Consider the following 17961-nt stretch of genomic DNA (forward strand, 5'->3'; position numbering starts at 1 on the left):
GACATTTTTTTTGCTAATATTTACATTTAAAAAAATTAACATCATCGTTGAAACAGATATTGACTCATGAATTCACAAAACTCTATTCTCTTATTAAAATCATCGTCACAGAGTTCTTGCAGTGACAACATTTTCAGTGCCTTTCTTATTGTCTCGTGTGATATTCCTGTCTCATCTACTACAGTCCGCAAGAAGTTAGTAGGCTCTGGAGCAAATAATCCCAAAACCTTAATTTGAGCTTCTTTCTTCATCACTCGTTTGATATTTTTTTTTCCATTATCCACCAAACCTACTCATTTCACGATTTGGATTTCTTTCATTGAGAACTAATTTTAGTTTTTTTTTTAAGAGAATAAATCATTCCCACAAGTGTATTTATGCACCGAATAAAAGTTACCACTGAACAGCCCAACAAGCAAAAGCGAATAAACAATAATAATCCTGTTTTGGTTGTCTTTTAAATTTGCTTACCATGTGGTTAAATAAAGACAGTCTTCAGACCAAATGCCGTAGTTTTTGTGTAAGCATTAACTGCCAAACCAAAATCTCAAACTTAGAACTAATTAATCATAAAATACCGATGAATACGGTGAAAAATTATCACAAAATCGATTTTTTAATGATGCCATTATACTTTTGCACTTAGCTATAGACATGCACCCCATGTTGCTTATATTTATCCAATGCGTTTTCCTCATTTGAATTTACAGGCTCAGTTTGCTGAGCAATGTGATATAATATTATATTGTGGAAAACAACCCTGGCTCTTGATTAATTATGACGGTCTGACCCCGTCACGTGATTTATAACACTTTAACCAAAAAAATTACCTGATCAACCAATTCCGCTGGAAAAAGTAGAAAAAATCTTAGTTCAATGGGTAGATCTTATCGACTATTCCTTTGGACTATTAAACCATTCATCATGGATTAATTGAATAATTAATCTGATGCACAGTGTCAAGCCCATAAAAAAGATAGGGAACAAGTGATATTCCAAGAATAAACTGATTTTTTTCTAATTTAAAATTTTCATTGGACCTTTTTTCCCCATTATTGTCAAACTCGGTCTTGCTAAAAAAACTAGGAGTTTAATTAAGAATTTAAATATTTTCCGACTGAAATTTCGTCTCGTCATGATGATATTTCGAGTTTCCGAAATATGTCCGATGACTATGTTAATGAAGCGCCCTGCTTACCTAGTATTAAGCCCAAAAGGAAGTACAAGTTTTTGTTATGTTTTTTATTAGAATAACTTTATTTTATTTATTACATGTTGAAATAAATATACATTTTTCTTTATAAAAATACGCCTTTTTGAAGTACAATCGCTCCTAAATCTAATCACATTCAATCAGTTCGCAATGTGAAATATAAACTACGAGAAACGAGAACAAACATAACAAAAAAAAATAACTATACAAATTGAGTTGACACCATACTTATAACAAAGAAACTTTTAAGGTATGAATAGGTTCATCGTTCAGCAATTTTATTTCATCTTAAATATAAAGTAAATTTAGTCATTCCCAAGAAAGATTATGTTTTCGATATAATATTGTAGGATATTGATTACTCAATATTTTGCTAAGGTATTTTGATGTAGTTTAGCTTCTGATAGATTATTATAGAGGGTAAACTCGTTAATTTAAACAAAAACACTGAACACGTGAAAAATTAAACTATACAGGATGATGAAGAAGAGATACGAAGATGGTCAAATTAGGGCAAAGTTTGGAATTTTCGAGCTTAGCAATATGCCGTTGAAAAAATTAAAAATTCCGAATGGTTTCAAAGATATTCGAAAAAATAGGAAATTTTGAAAAATCGATTTTATTTTTTTCTGAGCTTATTTCTAATCCGTATCTATTAAAATAATTTGCACTATTGCATTGCGACTTTTTCGGTGCTACATGATGATGTTTTTATATTTTTAATACGACGTTCCGTCTTTGCCCAACCATCATCAATTCTATTTTTCGGATATTGGATTTTTACATTTTTACAATCTTTGCAAAATTATTTTTTGAATAATATATCACAAGTAATATTTCTTATTTTTAAAAAACTGAATTTTTAGGAAAAACTAAATTTGCCGCAGTAGGCTGTGCATAAACTCACAAAATAATATTTAAAAGTGTTAATAAATGTTACATATTATCAATACAATATACAGTGTGTCCCAGGATGAGCGAATTTATACGTAAAAATGACAAAAAAATTTGTAGTTGAAATTTAACCGTTTAGCATCCAGCCCTGCTTGATTAAAAAATAAAATTTAGTATATTTTTATTTTTTTTTAAACAAGGCATGCCTTGATACGAGCAATTTTTTAATTTTATAGTAGGTAAAGTAGTATTTCTAGGCAAGATATAAAAAATGTTTATAAGAAAAAGTTGTTAGGAATGCAAAATTATGCCCGAATACCAAATTTCATAACCATAGGCCTATTTTGATTTTTACGTTTTGTGTACCAATTAAAGAATAGAAGAAAATAAATTAACAGAAGATAAAGAAACAGAAGAAAGAAAATTTTTATTGATATTTAATTATTAGAGGAAAACTAACTAATTCATTTATCTCAGTTAAATCACTGATCTAAGATCTAGAAACCATCCTCAAAAATATGTTTGTAATAAAATGTACATAGTACGTCTAATTTAACGAGAAAATTTATTTTTTTTACTTATTTTAAATTTATTTAATGTAGCTACCTCCATTATCGAAATATTTTTCAGTCTCTTTCCTAAAAATTTTAAAAGAATTTCTAATTTCTTCAATGGAAATTGAATTACTAGCATCTTTAATTTTTTAATTTTTTATTTTTTAATTTAGCATCTTTGTTTTATTAATTCCCTGTCATTTGGTAATGGCTCGGAATAAACAATTTGCTTGAGCCGGCCCCATAAATAGGAATCAGAAATGGTTAAATCAGGTGATCTTGGCGGCCACTCAATTGGGCCGCGTCTTTCAATCCATTGATTTCAATGTTTTTGCATTCTTTTTTGTCGTATCTTTTGACAGTACCAAAAGGCTGCTGGGCAGCATAAGTTGACGGGAGAGTAACGCATCTATTGTCCTTCCAAATAACAGAGGATAATTCAACCCCTTCGATGGTGGTAACATATTCAATGAGCTATCAAGCTTTTCCTTTTTTAGTTCATTATCAGTTGGTAGTTTATAATCTGGAATTCTATTACGACGAACAGTTCCAAGAGAATATATCCCCTTTTTAGCAAGATATACCATTACCCTCTAGAGTAGTGTAATAATTATCACAATATAGTCTATAATTCTGCATAGTAGGTATAATCCGAGATAAACGAATTACGATATTTGCAGACGCTCCAATATCATGTTCACCGTCCGTTCTTGCTTGATGATTTTCACTCCCAGAATAAGTTTCAAATCGGTAGGCAAATCCACTTACACCCGCCAAGACAATAGTTTAAAACCCCATTTGTGAGGTTTCATGGGCATATACTGATTCATGAAGTGTCGCACTTTAGTTGAACACATTTGTTCTTCTACAGATAGCGCTGGTTCCAGAGGGATGCTTGAAAATACATTTAGCAAGTTTACTATGGACGTATAATAACAAATTCCAATAAATTTCCTTATGTCAGTGGCACAAAAGCTAACTTGATTGTTTGGGTTCTTTGAACGCAATACAAAATTGGTTTCGTTGACGATTTTATCGATTAGTTCATCGTTTAAAAAATATTTTAAAAAACTGTATGGAGTCTCCAACGCCATTACTTCTTGAGAAAGGATTTCATCGCCATGAAATTCTAATTGAAGATCGTTCAAGTAAAGATTGTGCTGCTTCCAAGTTACGTTTTACGGATTTTTTTGTACCTGTTTTGGAACCATTCTTTACTTTATTAGATGGCCCGACCTGACACTTTTATTTCAGCCCCGTCGTATATCGCCTTCATTTGCACTTCATCACCTAATTCCTCCTCAAATACCCTAAGATCTTCTTGATCCTTATCGTCCTCATCTGAATTACTCAAAATGTAATTTGGGTCTGCTTCGCTGTTAGTATCCGAAAAATCCATTCCATCTTCACTATCTGACCAGTTTTCCCACATGGATTGCAACTCCTTATCACTAAGAGGTCGATTTCGGCTCATTTCATGTCTCAAACTCTGAAAATACAACATTTTTCTATATTTACTACATTGGATAATGTTGCAAAAACGCAACAAAACTGTACGGTTGTTGTTATATTACGGCGATTGAGTGGACTGTATTACATCTTGTCGGACTTGCATTGTCTTATTTATTTAATGTAACACGACGTTTCGGTTGGTAAGTATCTCCAACCGTTATCAAGTGTAAACTCAGTTGTTCATGTAAAACAGTTTACACTTGATAACGGTTGGAGATACTTACCAACCGAAACGTCGTGTTACATTAAATAAATAAGACAATGCAAGTCCGACAAGATGTTTTCACTGTACCATTGTCTACCACCTTCAAAAACAGACTGGACTGTATTACTTATATAGGCAAGGGTTCATTTTCCTAAATTTAACATTAATTTCCAAAATAAAATTTTCAACCAAACCATACAGCACCAAGATTAAAAATGGCACCTACCTTGATCTCTTGGAGCACTTGGATGGAATAAATGAGTTTCTTCTGGCGGGCCCGCACTTATATTCGGCACAAACACATTAGACTTGGTATTAGTGGTGTGTAATGAAAATTAGATTATATTGTAGAAACTTTTCCCATATTTCTGGGGAAATTATAGAAGCACTTTTTAGACGAAGTCTGGAAAATTGTTGGCGAACAAGATATAAAACTGTATTTAAACCAGGATGCAAGTTAATTTTGTGTATATGGTGAATAATAAGTTCGGTTAGTCTGTTATCTTTTGGCAACAGAAGAGGGTGTTTCACATCATACGGAAGTGATGAATTTCTTAGTCGTCCGCCCACTCTGACAAAACCCTGTTCGTCCAGAAATGGAGCTAGTTTACGAAATGGTTTAGGTAAAAGTTCATTTGACTTTATTTGACCAATTATCTCTGAAAAATAAAATTGCTGAATGTGTTTCACAAGAATTAGCAAAGATTTTTGTAGTTCAAAAATCATTATTGGGCCGACTCGTTTTACATGTTTTTTTTGAGTGTTATTTGAAAATCGAATTAGGTAGGCAATTATCCTTTAAATTTTTGGGAAGAAGGAATAATGGTTCAGAATTTGGTCTAAGACATTTGGTGAAATGGTAGCAGCTAGAGTTTCAACTTTTTGCTCTTGAAAAACATCTTGGCTTTTTATATCGGTATCTGAAACAGTCGACAATGCCCAGTCAGAACGAGGCAAATAAATCCATGGAGGACCTGTAAGCCATAGGGGATGATTTACCAGATTCTCAGGAATGAGACCTTGGCTGGCACAATCTGCTGGATTTTCTAGTGAAGGTATATAATACCATAAAACTTGTGGAATGGTTTCTTGAATGTGACTCACCCGATTTGCCACGAACGTTTTCCATCGGTGTGGAGAGTCAGCAATCCAACTTAGAACTACCTTTGAATCAGAAAAGGCCAAAACTTCATCAATAATGATTAATGGCGAATAAGTATCGAGAACAAATTTCAATAAATCTGCAAGAAGTGTAGCACCAAGTAACTCCATTCAAGGTATTGAGACGGTTTTTAAGGGTGCCACCTTTCCTTTTGCAATAATAAGTGAAGATTTAATTGCGTCCGGCAACTCAATTCGTAAATATATGGCACATGCATAACCACGCTCAGAAGCGTCACAGAATGCAAGAATTTGACAACGTTGTATATTGGGAGCAAAAATGCATCTCGGAAGTGATAGCTTAGAGAGCTCTGAGAAACTAGATTTAAAATAAAACCACTTCTTACAAATATGTTGAGGAGGCTCTGAATCCCAATCTAACTTTTCCTTCCATAACTCCTGCATAAGAGATTTTGTCTTTAGAGTTACCGGAGATAAAAACCCACATGGGTCCCATATTTTGGCAATCATTAAAAGTATTTTTCGTTTGGTAAATTTACAATTTTCATCAGGGTTGCAACAATATGAAAAAGTATCTGATAAAGGAAACCACTGCAAGCCCAAAATTTTAATATTAGCGGGAGTTTCTTTATCGAAGGATATAGGAATCTGACAGTCTTCTGGAGATAACGTGGAAAGAAGTGCGGGGTCATTGCTTGCCCACTTCCGAAGTTCAAACCCGCCTGATTTTAGCAGTAAGATCAGTTCCTTTTGAAGATCTGGTGCTGACTCTAAATCGCAACTTCCCGAGCAGATATCATCTATAAAGGAATCTTTCAAAATAACCTGTGCAGCTCTGGGAAACTTATTTTTCTCTTGTACAGCTAATTCCCTTAATATTCTGATAGCCAAGTATGGACTGGAAGTTACCCCAAAAGTGACTGTATTCAAGCGATATTCCTGAAGAGGCTCCTCTGGGCTGAAACGCCATAATAAACGTTGGTAATCTCTATGCTCATGAATTAGATTCATTTGTAAAAACATATTTTGTATATCACTAATCATTGCGATGGCATGGAAACGAAATCGCAGTAGAATAATGACTATGTCAGCATGAAGTTTTGGACCAGGTAGAAGAGTGGAGTTGAGACTGTGGTTTTTTTAATCCTTTGCAGAAGCATTGAACACAACTCTCACCTTGGTAGTGCTGCTGTCTGGTTTAATAACTCCGTGATGGGGAAGATAGCAAACACTCTCTGGCCTGGGTTCAGTGCTTAATACAAGGCTCATATGTTTATTGGAAATATATTCGCGCATGAAATCGGAATAAAGTTTATAAAGTTCAGGATTTTTAAGAAGTCTAGCTTCTAAAGACATAAAACAACGATAAGCCAATGAAAAGGTGTCACCAAATATAGGCGAATTTTGTTTAAACGGTAGAGCAACCGTAAAGCGCCCTGTGCAATCACGAGATACTGTGTTTTGATAAATTTCTTCAGCCCGCTTCTCATCAGGAGACAAGAATTTCCTTTGAGGTACGGACTCTAGTTCCCAGAATTTCCGAAAGGTTACATCTAATGGGTTATCAAAGGCAGTAAAGTAGCTTCCGAGTTTCGGAGATGATATTGAAAAAGTCGAATTTTGATGAATTCTTCCTAATAAGACCCAGCCAAATTCTGTATCTAATGCAACTGGTTGACCTGGATCTCCGTAAATTCGACCCGATTTCAAAACCTGTGCATAGATTTCTGCGCCAAGAAGCAATTCTACGGGAGCAGGTTTATCAAATTGTGGATCGCTAAGGGGCAAATTTGAAATATGGCTCCAAGTACTGGGATTAATTTGTATAGAGGGCATATTCGAACAAAGGTTTTTCACAACTAACCCATTAAATGAAAATGTAGGTTGTATTTTTCCCACGGGTCGTATAACATAACTGGTTATGCCCTTGGTATAGGAAGAAGACTGATTAACCCCAAAGATTGGAATTGAATAATGTTTACGTGCTAAGCCCAATCTCTGTAAGCAAGATTGACTGATCAAGCAGGATTCACTTGCAGAGTCCAAAAGTGCTCTGACAGTTTGGAAATTCCCTCTTGAATCTCAGATCTCCACCTTCGCCGTAGACAATAGAACTGTGGACTGAAGTTGAAAAGAATGCTCAGTTGAAAACGACGTACAACAATTTAGCCCTGGATTTTCATTTATAAGGTTTTGATGAACGCTAGTGTTCAAGGAAGTGGTAGGGTTGGAGGAAACTAAATTAGAGGGATTTTGCTGATTGGTTTGTAGAGGCAATGATGCGCTATTCTGGATTAAATTAGTTTGCAATGAGTGTTGTTGAAGATTTGATGAAGATGTTTGTAACTGTGTGTGAGAACTGATGACGTCACACAGCAGTGTGTGGTGTCGATTACCGCAGGATCGGCAGTTATGAGGGGATAAACAGTCCTTTAGCAGATAATGATTGGTGCGTAAGCAATTGATACAAACATAATTTTGCTTGACGTATGCAAGGCGTTTAGAGGATGACTTTTGAATAAAAATGTTACATTGTGAAAGGGGATGTAGTGAAAAATTACATAGTTTGCAATGTCTTGAATTTAAATTTGTAGGTTGCGGAAAAAAAGTTTTATTGTAGTTTTTTGTTTGAATTGAAGTATTAGCCATAAAAGAATTTGTGTGAAGGGATTTAGAGCCGCTATTTGAATAATTATTTGGTCTGGTAGTAGCATTAAATCCTGCTCCAGAATTTTTTGAAGATTTGTTTAAATTTAAACTTTGTGTTGGCATTAATTGCATTGATTCCAGGCCTCTGCACTGATTCTCTAGAAATGCTACTAGGTCTGAAAATAAGGGTATTTCCTTCTCAGTATGTTTAATTTCAAAGGCTGATCAGTTAGACATATCAATTTTTTGCAACAATATATTAAACAAGGGAAACGACCAATCAGTAGTATTAAATCCTAGAGCATCTAATGCATCAAGGTTTTCATTAAAAGTGTCCAGAATACATCTTAAATCTTTTGAATTATGGTTTGATTTCATACTTGGAACCTGGACTATTAAATTCCAATAAGTTGTGGCTAATAATCTTTTATTTTGATACCTTTTTACTAAATTTTGAAAGGCGATTGTATAATTGCTATCGGTTACTGGCAGAGATTTTATAAAATTTAATGGTTCCCCTTGCAACAAAGTTAATAAGTGTCGAAATTTAGATGCATTGGAAATTGAAGTACTGTTATGTACAAGTGATAAGTATAAATCGTAAAATGTGGGCCATTTAAGCATATTTCCATTAAAAATAGGAACATTTGGTTTTGGAATATCTGAGAATTGATTTACATGAGGCGTTACATAATTTGAAGGCCACTGAATACTATTGCGTTCTGGAAAAAGTGGAAAATAAATATCTTTTGAAGCAAAATAAAATTCTTCACATCCCTTTCTAATAGCATCCTCGCGTCCAAATTCCTCATCTGTAGTAGTTAGGCCGATAATTTCATTATGAAGATGCTTAAAATCATTATAACATTCTTCCAATGTCTCATATTTAACTTTAAAAAGCGACTTATGCTCCGATCTCTTCACTGCCTTTTTTGCAAGAGTGTATATTTCGGTAATTCTAGCTGTAGCTACTTTTCGTTGTTGACTTAATTTATTCATTGTTAAAAAAAATAAATCTATCCACTGGTTTCTAAGAAAACCAAAATATTAACTATTTTCCTTTTAAATTTTTTCAAAACAAATTATTGATTTAAGTCCAATAACCATTTAAATAAACAGTTACTTTGTTTTAATTTTTGCAGATATTTAAATGAGAAAATGTTTAAAATACCTGAATTTATTTAAGTATTGTTTTTATTGGCAAAATGAATTAAATTTACCTTTTTCATTCGTTATATCCTGAATAACCATCAAAACTAAATTACACTAGTACTACTATAATTACTAACACTGCAATATTCTTAAAGACACAAACCACCCTGTAAATTTGCAAAAAAAGTAGAAATTTCGATATAAATAAGGAAAAAACTACACCGCATTGTTCACGTACCGCACAATAACAATCTTTCGTATTGCTTGTAGTTTTAGAAGAATCTCAACTTAAGAAAAAATTATAAGTAGTTTATTAAAATTTCTCTTTAATATAAATATACGTAAAAATGCAAAAATTAAGAATGTAAACAAGGTTGACAGTCGATGGATTGGTTTATTTTTAAATAGCAATTCGGTGAATCGCTGCGCTCTGATGGATGGCAGGGAATCCTGCGCTGCTTCTAATATGCATGCGCCAAGTAATGTCGTTTATGATTTGCTGAAATACACGGTACTATGGCGGCTGAAAATGGTGAAGAATCGAAGGATTTTATTTTTTAATATAATTTACTATGAATTTTGGAAACTTAAAATTTATTATCCGCGAAGAATGACCAAAAAATGTACGGTTGTTATATTACGGCGATTGAGTGGACTGTATTATTTATATAGGCAAGAGTCCATTTTCCTAAATTTAACATTAATTTCCAAAATAAAATTTTCAACCGAACCATACAGCACCAAGATTAAAAATGGCACCTACCTTGATCTCTTGGAGCACTTGGATGGAATAAATGAGTTTCTTCTGGCGGGCCCGCACTTATATTCGGCACAAACACATTAGACTTGGTATTAGTGGTGTGTAATGAAAATTAGATTATATTGTAGAAACTTTTCCCATATTTTTGGGGAAATTATAGAAGCACTTTTTAGACGAAGTCTGGAGCCTCGATCATGGCAACGGCGAAAACTGAAATTGCCGGTTTGCTTTTTTGTACGCAAACTCTTGATAGACCATTCGACGTCGCCGCCAAGCTTGACTTTGTATCGTTAATGTAAATTTGAAATTACGTAGTTAAAAGACGAAAAATAATTTAATATGTTCAAAAGTTGCGTATACAAAAACAAAAAGCGCTAAATGCACAATGTTGCATATATGCAACATTACTAAACTAATTTTTTTTTATCTGCACAAAAAAATTACAATTTTTGACTGAATACAAATAAAATACATACCTTTCTTATAACAGTATCACTTTTTTCACAAAAGTATAAACAAATATGCGGGTTTTCCAGCAAGAGCAAAATATAACATATAAAACCACAACACTGACGAGCAGGCGACAACTAAGAATATTATTTCTAAATATAAGTACGTAGCATCATCTATAAGTAACTCTTTGTATTACACTCTTTAAGATACTGCTGTAAATATGCAACGATATGCACTCGCAAAATAAAATATTTCGTTAGTAGTTTAGGATAGGTGAAATAAGTATGTGGCATTTTTGCAACATAATGCATTTAAGGGTTAACAAATCTGTATCAATTTGAGTTTATAGCTTATGGATGATAAGATCAATAGCTTCTTTAGGCATAGTAAGGTACAGGTCACCTGTCAAATTTCTTTTAATAAATAAAGAAAAATTCCAATGAAACATACTTTTGGAGATAAAATGTAAGGCTTACTCAAAAAATATGCGGGTTTTCGTCACTCCAATATCGACAATTTTTTTTGCTAATATTTACATTTAAAAAAATGAACATCATCGTTGAAACAGATACTGACTCATGAATTCACAAAACTCTATTCTCTTATTAAAATCATCGTCACAGAGTTCTTGCAGTGACAACATTTTCAGTGCCTTTCTTATTGTCTCGTGTGATATTCCTGTCTCATCTAGTACTGTCCGCAAAAAGTTGGTAGGCTCTGGAGCAAATAATCCCAAAACCTTAATTTGAGCTTCTTTCTTCATCACCCGTTTGATTTTTTTTTCTAATATCCATTAAACCTACCCATTTCGCGATTTGGATTACTTTCATTGAGAACTAATTTTAGTTCTTTCTTGAGAGTAAATCATTCTCACAAGTGCATTTATGCACCGAATAAAAGTTACCACTGAACAGCACAACAAGTAAAAGCGAATAAACAATAATAATCCTGTTTTGGCTGTCTCTTAAATTTGCTTTCCATGTTTGGTTAAATAAACACCAGTATCTGCAGACCAAATGCCACAGTTTTTGTGTAAGTATTAACTGACAAATCAAAATCTCAAAGTTTACTAGATAACTAATTTTAATGATCAAATACCGATGAATACAGTGAAAAATTATCATAAAATCGTTTTTTCGATGATGCCATTATACTTTTGCACTTACCTATAGGCATGCACCCCATGTTGCTTATATTTATCCAATGCGTTTTCCTCATTTAAATTTATAGGCTCAGCTTGCTGAGCAATGTGATATTGTGGAAAACATCCCTGGCTCTTGATTAATTATGACGGTCTGACCCCGTCACGCGATTTATAACACCTTAACCAAAAAAATGATCCGATCAATCAATTCCGCCGAAAAAAGTAGCAAAGATCTTAGTTCAATGGGTAGATCTTACCGAATATTCCTATAGACTATTAGACCATTTATGATAGATTAATTGAATAATTAATCTGGTGCACAGTGTCAAGCCCATAACAAAGATAGGGAACAAGTGATATTCCAATAATAAACTGATTTTTTTCTAATTTAAAATTTTCATTGGACGTTTTTTCCCCATTATTCTTAAACTCGGTCTTGCTAAAAAAAATCTATGGGTTTCGAACAAATTAAAAATGTAAATATTTTCCGACAAAAATTTCGTCCCCTCATGATGAAATTTCAAGTTTCCGAAATATGCCCGATGACTATGTAAATGAAGCGCCCTGCTTACCTAGTATTAAGCCCAAAAAGAAGTACAAGTTTTTGTTATGTTTTTTACTAGAATAACTTTATTTTATTTATTACATGTTGAAATAAATATACATTTTTCTTTATAAAAATACACCTTTTTGAAGTACAAACGCTCCTAAATCTAATCACATATTCAATCAGTTCGCAATGTGAAATATAAACTACGAGAAACGAAAACAAACTTAACAAAAAAAAATAACTATACAAATTAAGTTGACACCATACTAATACAAAGAAGCTTTTAAGGTATTAATCAGAAGTAGCAATTTTATTTCATTTTAAATATAAACAAAATTTAGACTTTACCAAGAAAGATTAAGATTTCGATAAAATATTGTAGAGCATTACTCGATCTTTTGATGTAGTTTATTTAGCTTCGGATATATTAGTATAGAGCTTAAACTTGTTAACTTAAACAAAAACACTATGTGAAAAATTAAACTATAAATTCAAGGAAACTTCTGTGCCTAAACATGTTTACCAAGTACAGGATTGCCAACAAAAACGAAAATTAAAATCTTGAGAAAATCAAAACAACAATTACAAACGAAATAAATATTCTATGTTAGAGTATCGTGTACCTCTAGTTTTACTAGAAAAACAAACAAAATACGAATTTCAGGATTTTAATTAGTATTTTAAAATAATACACACTTCACAAAAATTACATTTTGGAAGAAAATGGTTTTTAGTTCTTTGACTACTTTTCGTTTTAAGAAAACTTTGATTTTTTGCTTGGCTTATGGCACTGCAGCGAAGCAAATTCTACCCAAAAAACTGTTGGGTAAGTATGTTAGTACAGTCAATCTAAATTTTTTTTTTTAAAACTATCCAAGTCGCTAATTTTTTGAGGGTCGATTCTATTTCCGAAGAAAAGCTTCGGAAAAGTCCTCGGAATTGAGAGCCCGAAGCTGTAGAACCAAAATTCGAAAAGTTAGAGGGCGCCAAAGTCACCAAAAATGACTTTTTTCATTTTTTCACTGAGAAACATTCTTTTTTTTACTATCGCAAGGATTGCAAAAATGTAGAGGACAAAAATACCTACAAAATACATGTCTTACTTTTTTTTTTCGATTTACCGTTTTCGAGATACAAGGATTACAATGTCGTGTAGTGCTTCGCGAGAATGAAAAAAAAGCAGCTGCTCGCTGGACCGCTGTCCCCCTTTCCACTCCCACTCTCCCCGCATTTACTCTCCTCCATCAGCTGATCCGGCAGTGGATAATTTACAGTTTTGACGGTAAAAAAGTGGGGAATGGAATTTTGCAAAAGTAATGCTATCAACATGTACTATGCAATTATTCAGTAATCAATTATCATTACATGCATTACGCAACCATAATTATTGAGGCACGTCACTTTCACAACTGCAACGCCCTCTGCTTTTGTTGCAATTGGTGCTCCGTAAACCATGTACCAATTTCTCTTGTCCCTTTCTACTAAATCACTTCAATTATTCATTTTGTGCAAGTTAAAGAACATTTAATCTATGCAAATTTCATTTTCGTGGACTTACAGCGCCATCTGCATGGCTTTTTTCAATTTGTCAAGAAGGGTAAAAGAAATTTTGTTCAGGTTCTACTTTAATTTCATGATGCGCAAACGTTAGGCGACGAAAAACAGCTTTCGCCAAACATCTGAGGCAGGCTACATACACGAAAGTAAACATTTCGGTATTAAATGCATTATATCTCAAAAACGGTAAATCGAATAAAAAAAGTAAGACATGTATTTTGTAGGTATTTTTGTCCTCTACATTTTTGCAATCCTTGCGATGGTAAAAAAAAAATTGTTTCTCAGTGAAAAAATGAAAAAAGTCATTTTTGGTGACTCTGGCGCCCTCTAACTTTTCGAATTTTGGTTCTACAGCTTTGGGCCCATGAGATGAATTGTAGAGCACAAAAAGCTCTACATTTTATGTTCAATAAGTTTTTCTGCATGACTCACTGTTTAGCCGCAAAATCGATTTGAAAAACTTTTTGAGTTTCCCAAAAAAGGGGGGGGGAGGGTTGACTCTCAATTCCGAGGACTTAAGCTTTTCTTCGGGAATACAATCGACCCTCAAAAAATTAGCGACTTGGATAGTTTTTAAAAGTTCTGGCCTTTTTTAATTACAGATTGACTGTACTATGTACCCTGTTCACCGAATCGATACCTTTCGCAACTATTAATTGTTAAACGCTCTCTCACGATGCTACCGGCGTCATTAGGTTCAACTACCAACGGTTACGGGTAGGAAAGATACCCAAGGAATAAAAATCATCCAATCACGTGTTGATTGGGTGAAGGATGACTTGCATTTTTTTTGTCTTGATTTTCCCATCTATCTAATTCTAATCCACGCTTACACCGGCACTGGCTTAAGCCTTAAATATAAAGAATACTTTAGTGAATATAATGCTTTTTGTTTCATCAGAATATTTGCGTTAGTTTTTTAGATATTGGACTTTAAAGTGGGTGGTCACCTTGAAGATTAAATATTCCTCTTGGACACCCTTGCATTAAAAGGCTAATATCTCTAAAATGCTTGATTGGTCTAATGTGAAAGTTAAGTATATTTTTTTGCAAAAAATATTCTTCTTAATAACATGCTTTACTTTACAAGAATATTTCCATTAGTTGTTTAGATATGGGATCTTGAAGTGAGGTTTACCTGGGACATCACTTTGTTCTTGGACACCACTGCTTTAAAAGGCTGAGATTTTTAGAATGCTTGGTTAGATTAATGTGAAAGCTAATCATTTTTTGTAAAGAATTTTCTCCTTAATAGCATGCTTTTTATTTGATGAGAATAGCCCCATTATCTTTTTAGATCTTGGATTTGGAAGTAAGTGGACAACTGACACTTAGATCAGTCAATGCTCTTGGGCACTACCACTTGAAAAACTTGATAATATTGAAGTTTATGCCGGGACTGACTTATGCCCAAAAGAATACTCTAGTATATTAAAGTTAATGTTTAAATTAAAAATTATTTTAAAATTCCAGGCATTCGAGCTGTAGATTTCTTAACATTTCAGGCACTTTAATTAAAATTATGACTCAAATGCCTGAAATAATTAATAGGTTTAAAGTTAACGTTTAAGTTAAAAATTATTTTACAATTTCATGCTGTTGAAATGTAGATTTCTTACAACTGTAGGCAAATTAATTAGAGTATTCTTCAAATCAAACGCCTGGAATAATTAACTAATTTATTATTGACGTTTCAATTTGTTGGTAGCTGAACCTGTCTAAAATGGTAAGAAATTTATAGCTTAACTGCCTGATATTGTAAAATAATCTTTAGCTTAAGCGGTTACTTTAAATTAATTAATTAATTAAATATTCCAGGCATTTGGGTCATAATTTTAATTAAAGTGACAAAAAATAGTAAGAAATCTACAGCCTGGCTTCCTGGAATTTTCGAATAATTTAAATTGAAACGTCTATAACAAATTAATTAATTATTCCAGGCATTTGAGTCATCATTTTAATTGAAATGACGGGAAATTTTAAATGGTGGCGAGGCAACTTTTTGAGGAATTGCAAGTAAGTTGACTTGTGACAAGAAGGGCCTCTCTTAGATCAGTACTACAACAACAGGTGGATTGGTAGAGGTGGTCCAGTCCCTTGGCCAGCAAGGTCACCTGATCTGATACCTCTAGACATTTATGTCTGGAGCGCCATGGTCGCTCCATTATTATACTCTATATTATTATCTACACAACACCTGTAACCAACAGAGAAGACCTAGTTGCTAGAGTTGTGGTGGCTGCGAAGTTTCTGAGAAACGATCCAGAGGTCTTTGCTCGCGTACATCATGGGTCAACAGGTGCAGAAAATGTGTAGAAATGCATGAAGGACGCTTTGAGCATTTGGTTTGAATTGCTTATTGCTTAAATTGTTATTGTTTAATTTTTATTGTAATGATATTAAAATTTTCGTTGTGACAAAAAAAGCTTTGAAGGATCCTCGCAGCGAATTTATATTTTTGTACGAAAACAGTACGTCGGAGCGCAAAAATGCAAGGGATTTGTTTTATTAAAAATGAATAAAATTACTATGTGTCCCATCTCAAATTACTTCTTTATGGCTCCTATATATACTCTAACATTTTTGACCATTTGAAAGAGAACACCCTATATAAAAGCTTGCTCAAATATGAATTATAGAATGACATATTCTCAAATTAGAAAGGCCAACTTTCTATCTTCATTCTTCCTGAGTGCAAATGCCCGCAAAAATGGAATGCTAACCAAAAGGCTGGTAAATTCTTCGCTTAACCAAACGAGCATTCCTAGCCTTTTCCCAGAAAAATATAGTAAGTTCATTTGAAAAACCAGGTTTATGGCCCCTCAACAGATTTGCTTTTAAAGAAAAAGACTTTGCTGTAAGCTACGTTAACCAGCCGAATTTGGCATCATCAAAAAGGTATTGTAGACTACTACTTTAATAATAAAAACATTTTTTTTAGTTTTAGGTGCACCTCAGTCAGTTTTAACTGCCACCAATCAGGCTATTGCGTCGGCTAATAAAGAGAACAATAATTGATAATCAGACATTGAAAGCAATGAGTCACAGCCTTCAACGTCACGCATGACAAACAAAAATACCTACAAATATAAAAATACCCTAAATACAACATCTAGGAGTTAAATTGCTTGATAAAATAATTTCTATTTTTTTATAAATTTAAAATTAACACTAGACCTTCGACCGTTTCCCAGATCATGTATAAAAAAGCTGCTCAATGAAAAGATAGGCGAGGCAAATCGGGAGTTTTTACTGATACATCGGAAAAAAATCGATTAGAAGAAATTGAGCTTGAGAAAAAAAATCGCAAAAAAATCAAGAGGAACGGAAAGTTAAAGAGCTGTTGGTTACAAAACAAGTATTTGCTGATAAAGCTGATCTGCTGATTAACTCTCAAAAAGTAAAGACCGATTCTAAAAGAGCAAGGCAAGTCAGTTCCAGTTGTTCTGATTCAGAAAGCCATCTAAGTTTAAAATCAGACGACATCAGTGATCACTTTAGCGAGGAAGAACCTGAGGTCTCTTATTTAATGTCTGAAGACAAAATAGAAGCAGATTTATTTTACTTGTAAAATTTCCAAGAAAAGCACAAATTAAATATTACGTAGGAAAAGTAATGGAGATTATACATAAAAATGAATTTAGATTAAAATTTTTCAGACGAAAGCCAACTAGTTACACCTTCTTTTATCCAACAGTTGATGACGAATCGGTGGTTGAGCGTAATGACGTGGTTTTAAAATTACCAAAACTAAAGTCGGCGAAAACTGCTTGAACTGCCAGTCTTCTTGCATTCAATGTTAATCTTCATTTGTATAATATTTACTAATGTTTTAATTTTTTTACAGTTATCTTTTTCTATAAAAAATGCATATTAAACTTATTTTGGGTTGGAAGGATCTATATAGAATATAATATATATTCTTATCTTATTCCCTCTTCAAAATCAGGTTGGTTGAATATACCCTTAGATAAGGTTGAATGTGCCTCTCCTGGGGAGCATATTCATCATTTACAGTGTTTTTAAAAAAGATTTTTATCTAGTTTGAATGATTTATATAATATATCTTTATTGATAATTTTATGCCAACTGGTTGCATGTACCCCCTTCTCTCCTATAACTTGGCATTATAACTTTTCTTGTGGTCTAAAAAATTATTATAGAATGACAATTAAATTGTCATATTTATAAAAATT

At 33.2% G+C, this 17961-nt stretch overlaps 1 protein-coding gene across 1 annotated transcript in view; it reads right to left on the reverse strand.

Moving 5' to 3' along the window:
* LOC126737176 (innexin inx2-like) overlaps positions 1-17961 on the reverse strand; it is a 54896-nt gene that overhangs the window by 3847 nt on the left and 33088 nt on the right. Inside the window, exon 4 of the mRNA XM_050441945.1 lies at positions 12231-14616. Coding sequence (XP_050297902.1) covers positions 14611-14616 — 6 coding nt within the window. The 3' untranslated portion in view covers positions 12231-14610. The remainder of the gene's footprint in view (positions 1-12230; positions 14617-17961) is intronic.

Source organism: Anthonomus grandis, chromosome 6 (genome assembly GCF_022605725.1).
Source record: "Anthonomus grandis grandis chromosome 6, icAntGran1.3, whole genome shotgun sequence".
In the NCBI taxonomy this organism is placed as follows: Eukaryota; Metazoa; Arthropoda; class Insecta; order Coleoptera; family Curculionidae; genus Anthonomus; species Anthonomus grandis.